At 48.4% G+C, this 18,956-nt stretch overlaps 2 protein-coding genes across 2 annotated transcripts; both read left to right on the forward strand.

The window, feature by feature from the left end:
- The first annotated feature begins 1,289 nt into the window (after positions 1–1,289).
- LOC130486286 (mitochondrial ornithine transporter 1-like) lies at positions 1,290–5,980 on the forward strand. The gene is made up of 6 exons (XM_056859540.1): positions 1,290–1,427; positions 2,251–2,509; positions 3,208–3,348; positions 3,647–3,819; positions 5,285–5,443; positions 5,800–5,980. Exons 1-6 carry the CDS (start codon positions 1,358–1,360, stop codon positions 5,925–5,927), a joined length of 930 nt encoding a protein of 309 aa, XP_056715518.1. The 5' UTR covers positions 1,290–1,357; the 3' UTR covers positions 5,928–5,980.
- Positions 5,981–7,415: 1,435 nt separating this feature from the next.
- Positions 7,416–18,368, forward strand: ITGB1BP2 (integrin subunit beta 1 binding protein 2). The gene is made up of 11 exons (XM_056859599.1): positions 7,416–7,554; positions 10,166–10,215; positions 10,993–11,049; positions 11,858–11,997; positions 12,784–12,902; positions 13,534–13,589; positions 13,937–14,007; positions 15,618–15,720; positions 16,591–16,710; positions 17,521–17,583; positions 17,954–18,368. Exons 1-11 carry the CDS (start codon positions 7,491–7,493, stop codon positions 18,233–18,235), a joined length of 1,125 nt encoding a protein of 374 aa, XP_056715577.1. The 5' UTR covers positions 7,416–7,490; the 3' UTR covers positions 18,236–18,368.
- The last annotated feature ends 588 nt before the right edge of the window (positions 18,369–18,956 follow it).

Consider the following 18,956-nt stretch of genomic DNA (forward strand, 5'->3'; position numbering starts at 1 on the left):
TGTTTTCTGGCATGGGTCTGATCTCATTGCAATGCAAGGCAAAGGTTAAACAGCAGTGGATGCATCTCTGACAGAGGTCAACAGGTCCTCCTGGACCCCAGCTGCCTGGAGTGAGCAAGGAGACAACCCTGGCCAGAGACAGAATGTAAAGGTTCACGTGGATCCTACCTCAAAGCAGGAGAATTCCCTGTGCAACATTATCAAGGGGTCTGATTCACTGGCGGCCACATATACAACTACTTCTGAATCATAAAATGGGTCTATATACTAGCAATGAATGCAAATGAGCAAATAACTTTGTGTATGGGCAAGAGAGATCCATGTTCATAACTCTGATATAGAGTACTCATAATTGATAGTCTGTTTTTAAATGGGCAGTTACCATGAGCAAGGCCTAGGAAGATCCTCCCCACCCCACAGCTGTAAGAGCAAATATATCAACACAGCTTTACCAGCAGCACTTCCTGGTGCTTTGATGGCACAGAGAGTGATCCCCTAGTCTGCAGTATTGGGCCAAGATCCATCAATGGAATTTCTGCTTGTCACAGAAGCCTTACTAGATGAAAATGTGGCAACTTTCAAGAAGTGTGCGGGGTTCCCGGAGTTTGAACCTACCCCTTTAGGTGGCCCTTTAAGAGTAGCTGCAGCGAGAAGCAGCTGATCCTATCTAGCGCCAGGTCATGAAAAGCTCCACCTGTGGCTGTCTGTAGTGAATCCCATCCCAACCCTGGCTGGCTTTTTCTGTGGCAACTCAAGGGGTATCTCTTGGTCTCAGGTTAGACTGTTGAAGACAGAATTTGATTGCTTCTATTCCTCCAGCAAAGGATTTCTGTTCTCCAGTCCTCTGACATAGCATTGTTATGTCGTCATCTCCCAAGACTGGGCTGGAGGAGCAGACTGCTATTCCTGGCCTAATGCTTCATTGCACCTTCCCACCCTCATTTCCCCACAACAGCTGGGATCAAGCCCAAGCTATACCCAGTCTCTTCCACCTCTCTATAACATCAGCTGCCTGAAGCAAGATGGAATAGCCATGCCCCACCCCATTTACTTTAACCAGGCTTCTTGAGTTAGCTGTATACTCACCCAAGGAGGATGTGTGGCTCACCTCTACATTCTGGGCCTTCCTCACTTTGCTGGCATCATCATATTCCATAAAGATTAATAGCACTGTTACTCATAGTACTGTTCTCCCCTACCCGCTCCCAATTCCTTCGATGTGAGAATAAACCATTTAAGAGCGAGTGGGAGAAAGCTGGCTGGATCTGCTAACCCCTGCTTGGCTTTAACTATGTTTCCATTCCCCCTGGCCTAGAAATCTGCTTTGGACCCCTGCACTTTTATTGCCTTCACAGAGATGTCTTCTGAACAAGCCAGAGTCCACCCACTGGTGCAAATGCTTATTGATTTCACTGCAGGGGCTGCAGGTGAGTCTTAAGGGTGGGAGACTGGTTAATGGAGCACCCCTTTTGATGGAGCTCCTTAGAGACCAAAGGTGGTCAGTTGGGGTGGACTTAAGGCCTTTGGGTACTAGCTGCAAAGTATAGGAAAGTATTTAAGACTTGGGTAAGAGTGATGGAGCACTGAGCTCCAAAGCGAGGAGTGGGGAGGGACTCTTGTGGGTCTAGGGTGGGTTGGAAGTGTGGTCTGTCTATGCTCTCTAATCTAGTTTGGGTAATGTTGTAATTCTCTTGGCCTGAGTGGCTGAAAGAAGGCTCTTTCTATGTTGGCTGTGATCTGCGCTATTAAAATGTGCTGCCCACAATAGGCTAGAGGCCAGCAAGTGGCAGTCTTGGGCTAAAGTGTACCTCCAGTTGTCAGTTTTCTAAGTGAAAGTTTGTAGCAACAGGATTTGCTGGCAGGTCTTATAAGAGGAGTAGGTTTTTATATGCTGACTTTATCTACCACTTAAAGAAGAATCAAACTGGCTTACAATCACCTTCCCCTCCCCACAACAGACACCCTGTGAGTTAGGTGGGTACTGCACTACCAGCTCTGCTTTTGCTCTCAAACTGGTCTTCTGGCCAAGCAGATGGCTATCGCTTAAGTGTTCCTGTTGCCCAAACACATCCATTCAGGAGAGTGTCTGTCACAGTTGCTTAGAAACTCATCCATCATATGTGGTGAGTGCAGAAGTCAGGGACTCTCATTTTGGAGTTCTCTGTTCAGTTATGTTTCAAGTGGTAGCTTCCAAAAGGTGTGCATTGCAGTGGATTTGGAAACTAATGGCAACCATGGGGTTCCTTGCAGGAGGTGTAGCCTGTGTGGTGAGCGGACAGCCCTTTGACACCATCAAGGTGAAGATGCAGACCTTTCCAGCCATGTACCGGGGCTTCTTTGACTGCTCAGTCAAGACCTACCAGCAGGAGGGCATGTACGGGCTCTACCAGGGCACCACCCCAGCCTTGCTGGCCAACATTGCTGAGAATGCGGTGCTGTTTGCCTGCTATGGGTTTTGCCAGCAATTGGTGAGACAGCTCTTTGGACTGGGCAACGTTGTGGAGCTCAGGTAGGGTTGCTTCTTGTGCATGAGGTTGGTAGTGCTGATGTGAAGTGGTACTCAGATAGCCCCAAGAGGAAGTGGTCTGGTGGTGGTGCCTCCGAGTGTTGGTCCTTCACAGTGTTGGCTCCTTTTGGCTGGCAGAAGACAACCTGCAATAGGGATTTTAGGAGTCGAGGGTCTAGATCAGTGGTTCTCAAACGTTTCAGGCCACCGCCCCCTTGGTTCCACAAACTCAACCCCAGCACCCCTTACCCTATCCTATAAAAAGCATTATTCAAAATAGGGGTTTGCATGAATCACTAAAGAAGATAATAACAATAAATTTCAAAACACTAACAATTAATTGCACATCCATTCAAAATCAAATTAAAACTTTTAAGTTGAAATTTATTCAACAAAACTGATAAACTTGAATCCAGTGGTACTAGCTCTTCAAAGTCTGGGGAGGAAATTCTGATAGTTTCCACCAAATTTGCTTCATGGTGCCATAGCTTGATCTATTGTAAATTAGTGAACAACACAGTTGAAGGGATGCCCCTCTAGCGCCCCCCTGCTGCTCCCTTGCCTCTTAGTGCCCCCCTAGGTAATACCACTGCCCCCCAGGGGGTGGTATTGCCCACTTTGGGAACCACTGGTCTAGAGGTGGACCAGAGGTGGGTTTAGTAACTGTTTTTCTCCTTGTGAGGACCTCTCTTCCATTACAGCGACTGGCACAGTGCGATTGCTGGCTCCTTCTCTTCCGTCTTCTCCTCCATGGTTCTATGCCCCACGGAGTTAGTGAAGTGCCGGATGCAAGCTCTCCATGAGATGAAAGTCACAGGACAGACAGCTCTTTCACACCGCAGGTACTCGGAGACGAGACACAGAGGTTCCAGTTAGGTGCCACTACCCATAGCTGTCAATAGAATGTTCTTACACAAAGCTGTCCAAATCCTTTTAAGAGTCATCCAGTGACTGTCGATGCATCTTGTGTCAATGAGTTCCCCAAATGAATCCTGTGTTGCAAGCAGAAGTGCTTCCTTTTTTGTTTATATTCACATTTGATTTTGCTTGGATTACTAGTGCATTAACTGAGTGTGTACAGTTAGTTTCTTTCTTCCCCCACACTGTTCATGGGTCAGAGGATTCTCCTCACTCTTTCAGCTCCACGTGGGCCGTGGTGAAAGCCATCTTCCAATCAGAGGGTCCCCTGGGTTTCTTCCAAGGCCTGACCAGTACGTGGCTGCGGGAGGTGCCTGGCTATTTCTTCTTCTTTGGGGGTTACGAAGTCAGTCGCAGCTTCTTCCTCCAGGCTGGACAGTCAAAGGAGGAGTTGGGTAAGCAATCTTAATGGGGACCCCTGGATGGAGCAATTTCAGGATGTTTGAGTAGCGGACAAAGCAGAATGCCGTACAGCAAGGCTGGCTGATGACTGCAATTTGAGATTTCTGGTTGCTCTGTTTTGTTCAGGAATTGGAGGGGCTTAGTTGGAAAGACAGAGGACAGATCCAGAGGTTCTATTGGAGGAAAAGCACTGAATCACAGGAATGAGGCTCCTGCTTGGGTAGTTAGAAGAAATAGCTAGAAGAAAAGGGGCTATGTATGTTCTACAGTTGCAACATGCAAGCAGGGAACTGACTGGACATTGATTTTAGCATTTTGAGAATCTCAGCTCTAAGTACTGCCTCAAAAGTGGTATTTGAGTGTTTCTTTGGGAAGCAGCTATGGATAGTGCACTGGTCTCTCTGTTAGTTGGTGCTGGGCAATGCTCTGAGGCCCATTCTAGCTTGGGTTTCTTGCTCCCATGCCAATTGCTTGCCTGCCTCGAACGTCTCAGCATTTCACCAAGTGAAACTTTGCTGACAGTTCCTGTTCCAAGCAGAGTACTGGATGACCTGGCCCCTATGCAGGAGCCCTTTGAGAAAGCTAGTGCTCATTTTGGGGGAATATGTGAATCAGCTTTGGTGCATGCAAGGACACTGATCCAGATGGGGAGATATCTGATTACTTCTTCTCAGTCCTGGCAAGAAGGTCCTACTGGGGTCTCTGCAAATGGAAGGGCTCCCTACCACTGTTCCATGTCCCATGGCTTCTAGTACTTCCTTAGAGTTGTCTGGCCTTGTTCCAGCCACGGCTGCGATGCCGCTCTTGCCTTGGCTTTCTCTTCTGCAACTGATGGTCTGTTTCTAGATGAATAGTGACCACCAGGTTGAAACCTATGGTTGCAGGTGACCCTTTTGGAAGCAAGTGGTGAGCAGGGTCTTGGCACTCCCCTGCCACTTTCCAAGATGTCTGATCAAGAGCAGCAATGAGGTCAGCCTCTCCTGGCCACCTGTCAGGGCAATATAGATTGCCGGCTGCACAAGTGGTTATGTGCATGCTTGAGAAATAATTGTCTGTTCTGGGCCAAACCATGATATCTGCGAGGTCTAGCCCTTGAACCCTGGTGCTCTGCCAATACTTTCCTGCTGGGCTCAGAACCCCTTGCTGGAATCTCTCTCCTTTGCTCTGTTCTTCTGCATGGCCCTTGTGCAGCCCCACCTTTAAGACTGTGCCCTAGGAACCAGTAGGGAAGCTGGAAGACACTGGGAGGGTTCCACTCCAAGGCATTTTGAGCCTTGAGCAAGTGCTTAGGGGAGAACCAAGCAAGCTCCCACTCGTTCCTACTTTGGAGAACCAGGTACTATTATGAGTCCAGGCCATGGAGCATTCTGTGAGGTTTGGGGGTTTCCAGAAGGTTCTGAGAGTTGATCTGGCCCTTGACAACTATCAATGACCAGTAAGGGCAACCTTGTTTTGTAGGGGCGCTGCCTGTCACAGTGAGTGGTGGAATTGGTGGTGCTGCCTTCTGGCTGGCTGTTTATCCCATTGATTCAGTGAAGTCTCGGATCCAGGTGTTGTCTATGGCTGGGCGTCAAGACGGCTTTCTGCTTTCCTTCCTGCACATCTTACGGACTGAAGGCAAGTGCTGCATACAAGCCTGGCCTCCTCAAATGCCAGCATGGTGTAGTGGTTAGTCTTGGACTGGGAATCTCAGAGACCTAGGTTCGAATCCCCACTCTGCCATGGAAGCTCACTGGGTGACACTGGATCAATCACTTTCTCTCAATGTAACCTACCTCACAGGACTGTTGGAAGAGGGGAGAACAATATTTTAATCCACAATGGGTCCTCCTTGGGTATGAGACTGGGGTATAAATATCTAAATAAATGTCATGTGTGTGGGGAGGAATGGGCTATACGTGTGATGCAGGTTCTCTCCAAATATTGCCCCCTTCCTCCTGGCCTTACTGATTTGCCTTGTGTTTATGTTACAGGTGTGATGGCTCTTTATTGTGGTCTGACGCCTACAGTGATCCGAGCACTGCCCTCCAATGGTGCCCTCTTCCTCGCCTATGAAATGACCCAGAAAAAACTGACCAGCCTGGCTGAAAGGACAACCTGACAGCAGAGTCTGGTCCCAGAGCAAGGGACTCTTGTGCAGGGTGAAGCAGCACTTGAAATCCCTCCTTTTAATGGGACTGCTTACAGCGAAGCCCTCTCAAGGGGTTCTTGGAGGACATGCCAAGCCTGAGAGATAGCAGGCCTTTTTGGATTTCAGGGTGTCTGTTGGTGAGGTGGAAGCAGGAGACAGCCCAGAGTCCTCCTCTCTCGGCACCTGGCCTGAAGACCAGCAGCCACAAAGACCTTTCCCCCCTAAGAATGGCAGGATATATTGTGGGAGGTGTGTGATGGGAAATGACCAAAGACAGCCTTCTCCCATTGCCTTCCCTACCTCCATGTCATGTGGGTAATTAGTATCTCCTTCTTTTTTAAGTACAATAAAAGTGTATGTCTCAGCCTCTTCTGGTCCGTATGTAATATCTTTGTGCCACTGGCAAGAATGAAGCCCTGTGAGTTGGAGTCTAGCTCAGCGTTCTCACTGTTTTCTCTCTCTCAAGTTCACACAATGTCTTTTATAGTGGATAATGTACAGCTTTGCGTGGGTTCCTGGGAAAACCCAGAAATAAACTTGGTTTCTGCAATCCTGGTGTGTTTCCTTCTCCAAACTGCTCCCTTAGAAGGTTGTTTCCTTGAGGTTAATGGAGAAATTTGAACATTTCTGCTAACATCTGGGTTCCCCAGTGTCCCTCTTCAAGCACCTTTTGCTTGCTGTTAGCACCAGCTCTTCTTGGTGGTGTTCAGGTAAGGATGGGTGGAGCTACGTAAATATGCCCTCCCTCCAAGATGTATGGGTTGCTTTGACTGATAGCTTGTTCTTGTGTCATTGATACCCATTCCCACAATTGACTTGAAATGGCAGAAAGACCAGCTCAAAAGGGTTTCTCTCTCTGGATGGGTGCTAAATCTGGCAGTCTGTGGGATTTTGAAGCATTTCCACATTTAGCACTTAAAGTGTTCTTAAGTTTCTCTCAGATGCTGCGTAGGCATCTACAAGGACATTAACCCAGGCAACAAACTAGAGCAGAAGGTACAACCTAAGTTCTAGCCAAGTTAGCTCTCTGTCAATTTGAAGGGCAGCTGCTGGAATGACTTTAGGATCAGCTGTGAAAATAGTTTTGAGATCTTTTTCATGCAAAGTAAAAAGAGCATCATTTCCCTGTGCACACCTGGAGGGCAGAAAGCAGAAACAAATGCAGAATCCAGCCAGCGTTGGTGTTGCATTTGTGAAGTAAGGATGTAGGCAAGGCAAAAATCAGTCCCTGAAACATGCGTGGGGAAAAGACAAAAGAACAAAAACCAAAACTCAGACCTGTTCTCAACTGTGCTTGCCACCCCACGTGACATTCCTTCCCTCTGGGAGCAACTAGACGATTCTTGGAGGCTGAGCAGTTGCATGCCCATTTTTGGGCTAGGCTCCGGTTTCAAGCCCGCCCCTTGGCCGCTGCTAAAGATAGCCGAGCCTGATTTCTTGCACTGCAGCAGAGACTGACAAGGATGCCTGCCTGAAGCGGGGCCTGCCCCACTTGGGAACGGGAGCTGGCCTTGTGAGCACCACATCCAAGAGATGGCTTTGCTGTGTTATAACAGGGGCTGCGGGCAGAGGTTTGACCCAGAGAAGAACACCCAGGGTAAGCAGGGACTACGGCTGGGGAAGGGCGGGTTGGTTCCACAGGTTTTCAAACTCCCACAATGCCTTGCTTTGAATTTGCCGGGAGTTACAACTTGCTGCTTAGGTTAGGAGTGTATGTCTGGATTGCTGTTACTGACGTTTCAAATGCAGCCCTTATGTGTGGCCAATTTTTCTTTTTTTGTCTTCTGATAGGGCTTTTCTGCCTTAACAGTTGCGTGCTTGGCAGATTCAGCAGGTGATGCTTCTTATAGAAGGCAGAAACATGCACTGAGATTCCCCTGTTAAATTTCTGCCTGTCACACAGTACTTCAAACAGTAAGAATCTCTGCTAGGGAAACAACAAAAGGCGAAACTAACTCTCCTGCAGGGATTTCCCAGAGGAAAATGGTTTGTTACTCAGGTTCTCAAATGTACACTGCAACATCTGGTGATGCCCAGAGATAGGGCTGATAGATGCCATCTGGTGCAGGCAACAATGCCATAGGAATAAAGAAAAGGGCAAGAGTCCAGTAGCACCTTAAGAAAAGGACAAGAGTCCAGTAGCACCTTAAAGACCTTAAATTCCTATTGGGTAGCCGTGTTAGTCTTTAAGGTGCTACTGGACTCTTGCCCTTTTCTACTACTGCAGACAGACTAACACGGCTACCCAATAGGAATAAAGAGAAATGCAGAGTTTCTGGCATCACAGCCTAACCAAAAGCAGCCCACATACATCTGGGGAAGAAAGGGGTGTCTCCAAGGCAGAATATCTGTCTTCCAGAGATGCTGGGAGTGTGTGGTCATGGCCAAATTACACCATCAGCTGCATGCGGAAGGTTGGCAGAGGCAGTGTGTGGTGTGCAATATTTCAGCTTTCAAAATTCTGATTTGGTTTTTTTTTGCACTGGGGGAAAGGGCTTCACAAGCCCCTCCCCAATTCTGACATCTGGGGCTTCTGGAAAGTTGTGGATGCTTCTGGCAGGCAAGTTGTGGCAGGTGCCTGTTTCAAGCTGGGGATCAGATAGGCAAAGACTGTAAACATGAGCTTCTCAAGTCTCTCCTCCCAACCCAAGGAATGACAGCTTTGGAATCTCCCTTGGGAAGCAGATGGAGGCGAAGGGACACTTGAATGGTCTCTGATCCTCTTTGGCAGGTTCCTTACCTGAGTGATGTGCTCCAAGTCTAACTGGTCCAGCTTTGTTCAGGAGGCTAGAGGCAGGACCTCTGCTTCCAAAAGTGTAAGCTTAGGTTGGAAGGGCTTTTGACCCCTAGTGGCTTGTGCTAGTGTGGACAGCCTTTGCAGTAAGGGTGGCACCTATTTGGAGAGGTACATATTTTTGCATAAAGAATAACCCAAATCAAAAGCCCAACAAGACCTAGAATACAAACTATGTTCTGGTTGACACCAGGCGCAAGACCACCCCAAGCTGCTTGCGGGATAAAATGTAACAAATGATGCAGAGATCTTCAGGTAGAAGAAGGAGGTTGGTTTTTATATGCCGACTTTCTCTACCACTTAAGGGAGACTCAAACCGGCTTACAATCACCTTCCCCTCCCCACAACAGACACCTTGTGAGGTAGGTGAGGCTGAGAGAGCTGTGACTAGCCCAAGGTCACCCAGCTGGCTTCATGTGGAGGAGTGGGGAAACAAATCCAGTTCACCAGATTAGCCTCCACCGCTCATGTGGAAGAGTGGGGAATCAAACCCGGTTCTCCAGATCAGAGTCCACCACTCCAAACCACCGCTCTTAACCAATACACCACACTGGTGTGAATTGAGCCTCAGTGGTGAGGAAAGAAGCACTCTTTACATGCTCAAAGCCACAATCTTAGTATTTCTACATGTTGCTGAAGCTGGTGCTCTCCCTTTTGAGCTCTTAGATCAGCACATAAAAACATGAAGCTGTCTTATACAGAGACAGACTGTTGGGTCTATCAGGGTCAGTATTGTAACTGTGACTGGCAGTGGCTCTTCAGCTTTTCAGGTAGAGGTCTTTCACATTACCTACTGTCTACCTGATCCCCTTCACTGGAGATCCTGAAGACAACCTGGGACCTTCTCCATACAAACCTCATGTTCTACCACTGAGCCATGCCCGCCCCCCTTTGGACATTGGGTTGCAGTGAACAGATCAGGAGCAAGCCTACAGTAGAAATGCAAGCAAGGTTGAAACCTGGTTTCCTGGCTTTGTGGATAGTTTCAGGGGCCCTTGGCTGGGAACTATGGGAGTTAAATAAAATTGAAACTGTTTTAATATGCTGTGTAGGCACAGAAGAAGTGGTTATTTAGGAAGATGAAGCCATTAACTGCTGCAGAATTAACTTCTAGAAGAGCACACTGCATGAAGATTTTTCATCCTGAGAACCACATCTGGGACTCAGCCTGCTTTTGGAAGCTTACAGTCAGATGCTGGCTCTTTTTGTTTCTCTCTCCAGTACTGCTGGATGATAAACTCCCCTGGGTCATATGCGGCTCCAAAACTGTAATCTGCCTGCCTCTGGGGTCTGGTTTTTTTTCATACTTTCTTCCAGCCTTTACTAGTGAGAATAGCCCAAGGGTGGGTTTGGGTGGAAAGACTGACAGACCTTTGCTGAAATTGCTGCTTCCCGTTTTGTCTCCTGCTCTCAGAGTCCTGTCTCCACCACCCAGGCTTCCCTATCTTCCACGATGCCTTGAAGGTGAGTGGGCCTGAGAGTTGAGGCTCTTTGAGTAGAATTCTTGGCAGGGGGATATGTGTGGAATTGCATGGATGCTGGGCAACAGGCAGGCATGCGGACTGAAAGGGAGGGACTGTGCTAGTATTTGCACAGGGGTTCCCAAATTTTGGCTGGGGTTTAGCAGCCAACTTTTGTTTCTAACAGCCAACAAGTCATGTCTTTCTCACTCCCCTAAAGGTAGGGTTACCAGGTCCCTCTTCGCCACCAGCGGGAGGTTTTTGGGGTGGAGCCTAAGGAGGGCAGGGTTTGGGGAGGGACTTCAATGCCATAGAGTCCAATGGCCCAAACAGCCATTTTATCCAGGGGAACTGCTCTCTGTCGGCCGGAGATCAGTTGTAATAGCAGGAGATCTCCTGCCACCACCTGGAGGTTAGTCAAATATATGCAGTCACTATGGCTTGAAATATATACACAAAGAAAACCAACAACATAAATCTTTTGCAAGTGCATAATAACCTGGAGGTTGGCAACCCTACTTAAAGTCCAAGTAAGTATTACCCAGCAAGGGGCTGTTGCAGGAGAGAAGCAGTGGGGAGGCAGTGTGTTAGTAGTGGCTTCTCGCTTTCTGCACAAAATACAGTCTGCTGCCATTTGGAAAGAGGTGCTCTTTGCTGTCCTATGTTGCCTGGTAGCTGTTCCGAAATATACTTTCCCTGCTGGTTGCCATAAGAACACCTCTGGTCATCACTGGCCCCTGTATTGAGGAATGGGATGCTCATGCTCAGTTGTTGTCTATAGGGCTGGTCTTGCTGCAAGAAACGAACCACTGACTTCTCCGAATTCCTCTCTATAAAGGTATGTCTGTGTCCGTTGTCCCCCGTGTGACCTGCTGCCTTTTGAGGCTGGCTGGCTCTGCTCCTTGCAGCCTTGCCTGGTTCCTGTATGCTATTTGAGGTTAGGGGCCTGATCTCTGCTAAATCATTAATTCTAATCAGGTTTTTGAATTCTGTCCTGTCTTGGAAACTTGGGCTTAGTTAACGATGTGAGTTGCATTTATTTAAATTCTGACCCAGCTTGCCACTCCATCTGCAGGCGAAAAATATTACTTTGAATTGCATATTAGGGTAATGGTTCTGGCACCCTAACTTAATTTTGAAAACACAATCTTCTCAAATTCAAATCATTGGTCCATGTACCCCAGCGTACCCCTGCCTGGCAGAGAAAGAACTGCTACCAATAACCCTTTAACTGAAGATGCGAAGTACTGACCCTCCTCTGTCTTGTGATATTCCGCAGTCATGCAAAGCAAGTAGCTGGTGCATGGAACAGGTGAAAGGCCTACATCAAAAGAGGAGCTGGTACGCCCCACAATATAACTGAGAGAGGGAAGCAATGCTGCATGTATGTCTACTCACTGACAAACGAACTCACAGGTCGATCTCATGCTTTCCTGCTCTCACAGCTTTCAAATCCTGAAAATTTTAATATTTTGCCGTTCATTGATGTGTGAATGTAATGTAAGAGGCAAGCAGATGCGTATCTTGGGAGTCGAGGAAATTTTGTCCATCTGTTAGGGCATTTCTCACTGCTGTAAGAGACAGCGCTTATTTAGTGACTGGAATGCTGGAGGCGAAAGGTCCAACTCTGCATTTTTTTCTTGAAGGGCTGCACAAAAGGGTATCACAGCAATGAGAAGCCCCCAGAGCCTGAGGAGGTCTTAGCAGAGTCAAAGAACAAAACCAGCTCTGAGATCATTGTCCAGGGGCCAAAGTCAGCCGAGATGATGGAGCGTGAGAGGCCCAGGTGAGCCTAGGGGAAGGGCCATGCATGTGTTTTCCTTCTGGGCCTAATGACATATGACTGGTTTAGGAGACATTTGACAATGGTCCATCTAGTCAAGCATCCTGTTTCCAACCGTGACCAGCCACATGCTTTTGGGAAGCCCAAAGGCAGAGCCTGAAGGTTAGAGCCTTCCTTTGTTCTCTCTGTCCAATCATCTGGTGTTCAGGGGTAGACTGCCTCTGAATTGGGAACGTTTCAATAATTCGTCATAATGAATAGTCATTGAAGAAGAAGAGTTGGTTTTTATAAGCTGACTTTCTCTACCGCTTAAGGGAGACTCAAACTAGCTTACAATCACCTTCCCTTCCCCTCCCCACAACAAACACCCTGTGAGGTAGGTGGGGCTGAGAGAGCTCTAAGAGAGCTGTGACTTGCTCAAGGTCACCCAGTTGGCTTCATGTGTAAGAGTGGAGAAACCAACCCGATTCACCAGATTAGCCTCCACCACTCATGTGGAGGAGTGGGGAATCAAACCCCATTCTCCAGATTAGAGTTCCCCGCTCCAAACCACCGCTGTTAACCACTACACCAAGCTGGACCTATCATTTCCCAGGAATTTGACTAACCTTTTAAAGCCATCTGAACTAGTGGCAGAGAGTTCCATAAGTTAATGTTAACTTGTGTGAAGGAGGAGTCAGTGTGGGGGAGTGGCAGAGCCCTGTCCTGCCAGCAACTCTTTCTGTTTGAAGTTTGTTGCTAGTTCTGAGCCTTCAAGGTTCCCAAACCTCTCTTGCTGGCTTTCTCCAGTCCAGATGAACCAATGAAACTACTGCCGGTGAAGGTATCTGGGTCCTTAGAGCAGGCCCTAAAGAAGCTGGATTTGTCATCCAAGGAGCAACCAACAGTGGAAGGCACTATGGGCACTGGTGAGAAAGAGAGGAAGAGGCAGGACTGGGAAGGGCATTGTGCTTGAGATTTGTGTGTCGTTCTCTGAAGCCTCAAGGAGAATTTGAAGGCTGAATCCTCCTGGGATAAGGAAACAGGCTTGAGGAGTTGCAGGCTTAAAGGGCCAAACCTCCACAGTGTGTGTGTGTGTGGCTGGTTGGAAGTAGACTTTGGTTTAGGGAGGTGCCACCTGGGGTGGGGGGAAGGTTGGGAGTCCAGCCCACACGTCTACTGCCAGGGCTGGATTAAGCCTGATAACGAAACTGCACAACAGAACCCCTACTAAGTTTGAGGGTCCCTCTCTGTTTGGCAACTCTACCATATTCCCTGCTGGATGAAAATGTGAATTACTGGAATCAAGGAATAGAACACTGTTTATATTATAGAAGATTGGGCTTGGCGCATGCTTGGCATGTGCAGATACACCCTGGTCCCAACCCTCTTGCCTTTTTTGGTGCGCTTAGTGTCCTGGTCCAAGATCTGAAAATCTTGAGGATATAAGTTAGGAAGGTTTATCCATCCCAGTGGATTGCATGTTGCATCTGGCTACATTTTTGGGGCTATAATTTGGGCTCTTCTGAAGTGCCCTGATCCTGCTTCTGGTTGTCATAGGTGCCGTCCTGCAGGTGAGCCTTGGCACGACCTGCAAGAACTCTGGTTGCAAGGCGGTGAGTTGCGTCTTTGCTGCTCCCCTTGTGTGGACTCTTGCTGGACCTGCCTGTGGTCTCTTGGCCTGCCCAAGGAGGCTGCGCTTTCCCATCATCTGAGTCCTGTCCTCCCCTCTAGCCCCAAGTGTGGAGGGGAAGCCTTGTACTGGAAAGTATGGCTCCTCGACTCTGGACTCTGAGACACCAAGGGGACCATTGGTTGTACCTGGTGGCTGCCAGAAGAAATAAATTGTCAAGGCAGAGTCTGTGGTGAGGGGAGGAGGGGGGAGAAGCCCCCCCCCCAGCTGGGGTGGCTCAGGGGCCTTCTAGGCTGCTTTGCTGACCTTTCTTCCTCACTGGTCTTTCAGGTTTACCAGGGCGAAGAGAGCAATATGGAGACCTGCATCTTCCACCCTGGGATCCCCGTCTTCCATGAGGGGTAAGGGGGAGGGTACTCCTTCACTCACCTTCACTGTCTTTCCACAGCTGCTTTGCTCAGGTCAGTGACCAAGCTTGGAACGTCTGGCCTCCATCTGCCAAGGACAGACACCCCCACACCCGCCAGAGCAGAGATTTTTCTCCCAGCCTAGCCCAGGGTTGCCAGGTCCCTCTTTGCCACCAGCAGGAGGTTTTTGGAGCAAAGCCTGAAGAGGGCTGGGTTTGGGGAAGGGAGGGACTTCAGTGCCATAGAGTCCAATTGCCAAAGCGGCCATTTTCTCCAGATGAACTTATCTCTATCTGCTGGATATCAGTTGTAATAGCAGGCGATCTCCAGCTACTACCTGGTGGTTGGCAACCCTAGCCTAGCCTCTTCCATGAAGCTGGCAAAATGATCTCTGTGCTGATCAGGGCGAGTGCACTGGTGCAGGCAGCAAAGGTCACTACAAGGTTTTCCTGCACTGTGTCTTGCGTTTTCCATACCGCCTCACCTGAACAGCGTGAAATTCCAGGAAGCCTCTGCTGGCCATTTTTAGAGAACTGGAGACTTTTCAGAAGCTTTGTAGCACCCTGTTAACCAACAACACACACACAAGCATTGCAGGCAGGATTGTCAGCCTCCAGGTAGAGTCTGGAGATGTCCCAGACTTACAAGTGATCTCCAGACTACAGAAATCAGTTCCCTTGGAGAAAATGGCTGCTCTGGAGAGTGGACTGTATGGTGTTGTACCCTGCTGAGGTCCTTCCCCTCCCAAAACTCTACCTTGCCCAGGCTCCATCCTCAAATCTCTAGGAATTTTCGAACCCCGAGATGGCAATTTTAATTGCAGGGGACAGAAGAAAGCGCACAGGCTGGCAATAGTGGGCCCAAGCAAAATCTACTAAAATGCAGGTTTCCAAATATTTCTGTTTTCTTCCTTTGCACAGAACAAACCCACCTTCTAGCCATCTGCATTTGGCTGTGACTCAAGGTACATTGCAAGAGGAGCAGAATTTTGCTTCTTATTTATTTAGAATATTTCTACACTGCCTCTTTAGAGTCCTGCTTGATGCAGCTTACAATTACAAAGTATATAAAAAACAAGTCATTAAAAAACCAACAAGCGGTTAGACATAATCAGCATAAAAAACTATCCATAAAACAGAAGCAGACCCTTTACAAGCTGATAAGACAAAACCTCTAATTGGAAGCCTGGGTAAAAAGATTTGTTTTAGCTGGGCATCTAAAAGAAAGTAAAGGATGTGCCAGGTGAGCCTCAAGGAGGAAGATGTTCCAAAGCAAGGTGCCACCATAGAAAATGCCCTGTTCCTAGATGCCATCCACCTCACTTTTGAAGGCGAGGGCACAGAAAGCAGGGCTTCAGATGCGATCTTAACTGTCAGGCTGGACAGTGTGGGAGATGATCTTTAGGACCTTCTTGGAACCATTGCTCCTTTTTGTTAATGCCCAAGCAGTTTTTTGGCACTTAAAATGTGCCATCTTGAGAAAAGTTCTGAATTCCTACTCATTTTGCCACACATTCTCTGGCTGACGTGGCTTATTTCTCAAGCCCAGACCCTTTGCCTCGTTCCTGTGCTTCCCTTTAACATGGGTTCCTTGATCCTCCCCAGCATGAAGTACTGGAGCTGCTGTGCAATTAAAACAACGGACTTCACTGCATTCCTGGAGCAGAAAGGTTGCTGCAGAGGGAAGCACACTTGGCTGAAGAAGCAGGTGAAGGATTGCCCCATAAGCCCATCTGCCTAGGTGCTAGATTGGGGGTGGGGCAGAGGACCTGAATGATGTGCTGCTGAAGACTGTGGATGGCTTTCACCGCACCCCAAGATAGACCTTACCGGATCAATTCAATTTCTAACTTTTGCTGCTTGGGAATGTGATGTCACCGTTTCTCACCAAGTGTGTGTGTGTTGACTTCTTGTTCTCTTTTGAAATTCTTATTATAGAGCTACCGTTGCATAGTGGTTATGGTATTGGTTCAAACTCCTACTCTACTATAGAAGCTTGCTGGGTGACTTTGGACACAGCCTAGCCTACCTCACAGAGTATGTGAGATGATAAAATGGTAACGGGGGAAACGACATACACTACCCTGAGCTCCTTGCAGGAAAGGTGGGATAAAAATATGATAGAAATATGAAACAAAAAAGGGTTTCTGCTCCACTGCCACCTGATCTCTCTTTGCATGTCCCAACCTTCTAGCAGTATGGACTAGAATCCTCATTAGCCGGAATGGCATCAGGATGAACAGTGGAGGCTGCAGGAGAGACTTGATCAAAACAGGAATGTTGGGGGAAACAGAGAGCAAGGCCAGAGTTTGGACCACCCTGTGTGCTCTCCTCCAGATGCTAACTTGTGGCTAGGCAGGTCCCCTTTTCTCTTCATGACACTTTGTGGCTCACAGGTGTGCAAGTGGAAAGCCTGGCGAGCCAGAAGATCTCCTCTTTTGCTTCAGCATTCATTTACAATACCGTTCTTGGTAGCAGCAGTATGAAAGGCTGATGTGTGTTGTGTTTATAGTTTCTAGTAGATGCCAGATCCCTGAGCAGGGGGGTTAGACTGTTAACTGACTCTTCTTGGCAACAGGATAAGAAGCTGGTGTCTTGCCGGCATGATTGGCACCAAACCAGCAGCCAAGTGGTGGTAACTATCTATGCCAAGACCCCTCTGCCAGAGCTCAGCTTTGTGAAGGCCAACTGTACTGTGGTAAGTGCGGATAGCAACCGATGCTAGCTGTATCATGAAGGAGTCTGGGTGGTGCTTGATCTGCATGGGGAACCTGTACTGGTGAACCATTGTAGTCTTCCTCCAAATAGGGTTGCCAACCTCCAGGTACTAGCTGGAGAGCTCCTGCCATTACAACTGATCTCCAGCCGATAGAGATCAGTTCCCCTGGAGAAAATGGCTGCTTTGGCTATTGGACTCTATGGCATTGAAGTCCCTGCCCTCCTCAGGCTCCTCCCCAAAAACCTCCCACTGGTGGTAAAGAGGGACCTGTCAACCCTACCTCCAAATGATACTGGCAGTGTGGGAGGGCTCTTCTATCATGTTTGAGCCTAGAGTACAGCCAGGGTTGCCAATCTCCAGGTACTTGCTGGAAATCTGCTGTTACAACTGATCTCCAGCTGATAAGAGATCAGTTCACCTGGAGAAAATGGCAGCTTTGGCAATTGGACTCTAAGTCCCCCCCCCACAAACCCCACTGTCTACTCCAAAAATCTCCAGGTATTTCCCAACCTCGAGTTGGCAACCCTATGTACAGCCAAGATTACTGAAGGTACTTCCTCTCTCCTGGGCCATGGCTCAGTGGTAGAGCGACTGTTTTGTATGTAGAAGATCCTGGGTTTAATCCCCAGCATATCCAGTTAAAAGGATTAGGCAGTAGGCAATGTGAATGACTTCCACCTGAGACCCCAGAGAGCTGCCAGTCAGAGAAGACAGTATTGACTTTGATGGACCAACAGTCTGTCTACAGAAGGCACTTTTAATGTGTGTTCTTATCCCTGCCCCTTACAGCTTGATATCCATGTCATCTTTGAGGGAGACAAGGTTTTCCAGACAAAGTTGGATCTCTGGGGGGTAAGTCCTTGTCTTTGATCCTTACTTAAAAAATGTCTTTGGAGAAGAGGCTGGGATCAGGGCACCTGCAGTGATAGGGTGAAGCCTCACTTATTGGATGTCTGCCTGTCATGCAGCTGTTGCAGCTGTGCCAGGAACAAAAGCCCCCGAATAGTTGCAGTTCCAGCGAGTGAGAATGAAAAGACTGCTGTGGTGGGAGCCTTTGAGCAGGCTCCTTTGCGGATGCAAGCGGCTGTGTTGCCCTTGTGGCCTTCCTCGTGCTGCTGGGCCACTGTGTCTGGTAATAAGACCTTCCCGAACAATCTTGGCTCAGAGGTTCTGTTCTACTTGCCGACAAAGGTCAGGAGTCATTTCTGTGTTCTTCTTCTAGGTCATCAATGTGGAGAAAAGCTCTGTGTCTATGGTGCCCTCCAAGGTGGAAATTACCTTGCAGAAGGGCAGCCGCGTCACCTGGGCCAGACTTGAACACCCACAGAGCAGAGATCAAGGCAAGCAACAGTTGGAGGCAGATGCCTTGGAAAGCCAGGAATCCAAAAGAGCTCCCGAAGAGGAGTCAGACGACAGCTTGAGCTGGTCGGACGAAGATGAGGAGCAGTGGGAGGAAGGAGGCCAGGGCATGACCCTTTCCAGCCCGGTTTCTGATGGCAACTGAGTGCACGTGGCCACTGGATTCTGAGGCTGGGGGGCAGAAGATCATGGCCCGTTTCTCCTTTAAGGCACTACTCTTTGTGACAAAATAGAAGGGCGGCAACTCTGTGGCACAGCAGGAGTGGTTGCTGTTTGGCAGAAGTACCCACTGTTCTGCTGCAGGCCAGAACTTTAGGGCTGCCTGGCCTGTTGGTAAAGGGGGTGGGTTGGGAGAGCCAGGGATGGTGGGAATGGGCACCTAGAAAATCTCAGCCTTTTTGGCTCTCATTGTGCAACTGTTTCTTACCCCTGAAATAAAAGATGCTTTGTTGAGTATGGGGCAAGACAGAATTTTTCCTACAACTGTTATCCTTACCACTGTATTTATTCATGGTACTAGGGAAGGTTTGGCTGCTGTGAGGAAGATTAAAGTCTCTTCAAGTTTAAGGTGCAGTCTGGTGTATCTTACTCCTGCCAGAAGAGCTTTAAGTGTTTAAAATGTGTTTGAATCTGCACTACTTTTTCCTGCCCTTTGGTGTGGAAGGAAGGACGCCCTGGGCCACAGATGCTGGTTTGCAGCACATATTCCAGCAGGCTGGAAAATGAAAAAATGGTTTATTATCCTGACACCCAGGCAGGAATTGTGCCCATTGCCTCTGACTTGCCAAGCCCATGACTTCCTGCTTTGGCATTTGGATATTCTACTGCTCCAGTGAGCCTAGGTGACATAAACCAATGTACGCTTC

Source organism: Euleptes europaea, chromosome 13, assembly GCF_029931775.1.
Source record: "Euleptes europaea isolate rEulEur1 chromosome 13, rEulEur1.hap1, whole genome shotgun sequence".
Lineage (NCBI taxonomy): Eukaryota > Metazoa > Chordata > Lepidosauria > Squamata > Sphaerodactylidae > Euleptes > Euleptes europaea.

Coding starts and splice junctions, on each gene's coding strand:
- LOC130486286 (XM_056859540.1), top strand. CDS start 1,358: ATGTCTTCTGAACAAGCCAGAGTCCACCCACTGGTGCAAATGCTTATT. Junction 2,510..3,207: donor GGCAACGTTGTGGAGCTCAG/GTAGGGTTGCTT, acceptor CTTCCATTACAG/CGACTGGCACAGTGCGATTG. Junction 3,349..3,646: donor ACAGCTCTTTCACACCGCAG/GTACTCGGAGAC, acceptor TCACTCTTTCAG/CTCCACGTGGGCCGTGGTGA.
- ITGB1BP2 (XM_056859599.1), top strand. CDS start 7,491: ATGGCTTTGCTGTGTTATAACAGGGGCTGCGGGCAGAGGTTTGACCCA. Junction 11,050..11,857: donor CCGAATTCCTCTCTATAAAG/GTATGTCTGTGT, acceptor TTTTTCTTGAAG/GGCTGCACAAAAGGGTATCA. Junction 16,711..17,520: donor TGAAGGCCAACTGTACTGTG/GTAAGTGCGGAT, acceptor TGCCCCTTACAG/CTTGATATCCATGTCATCTT.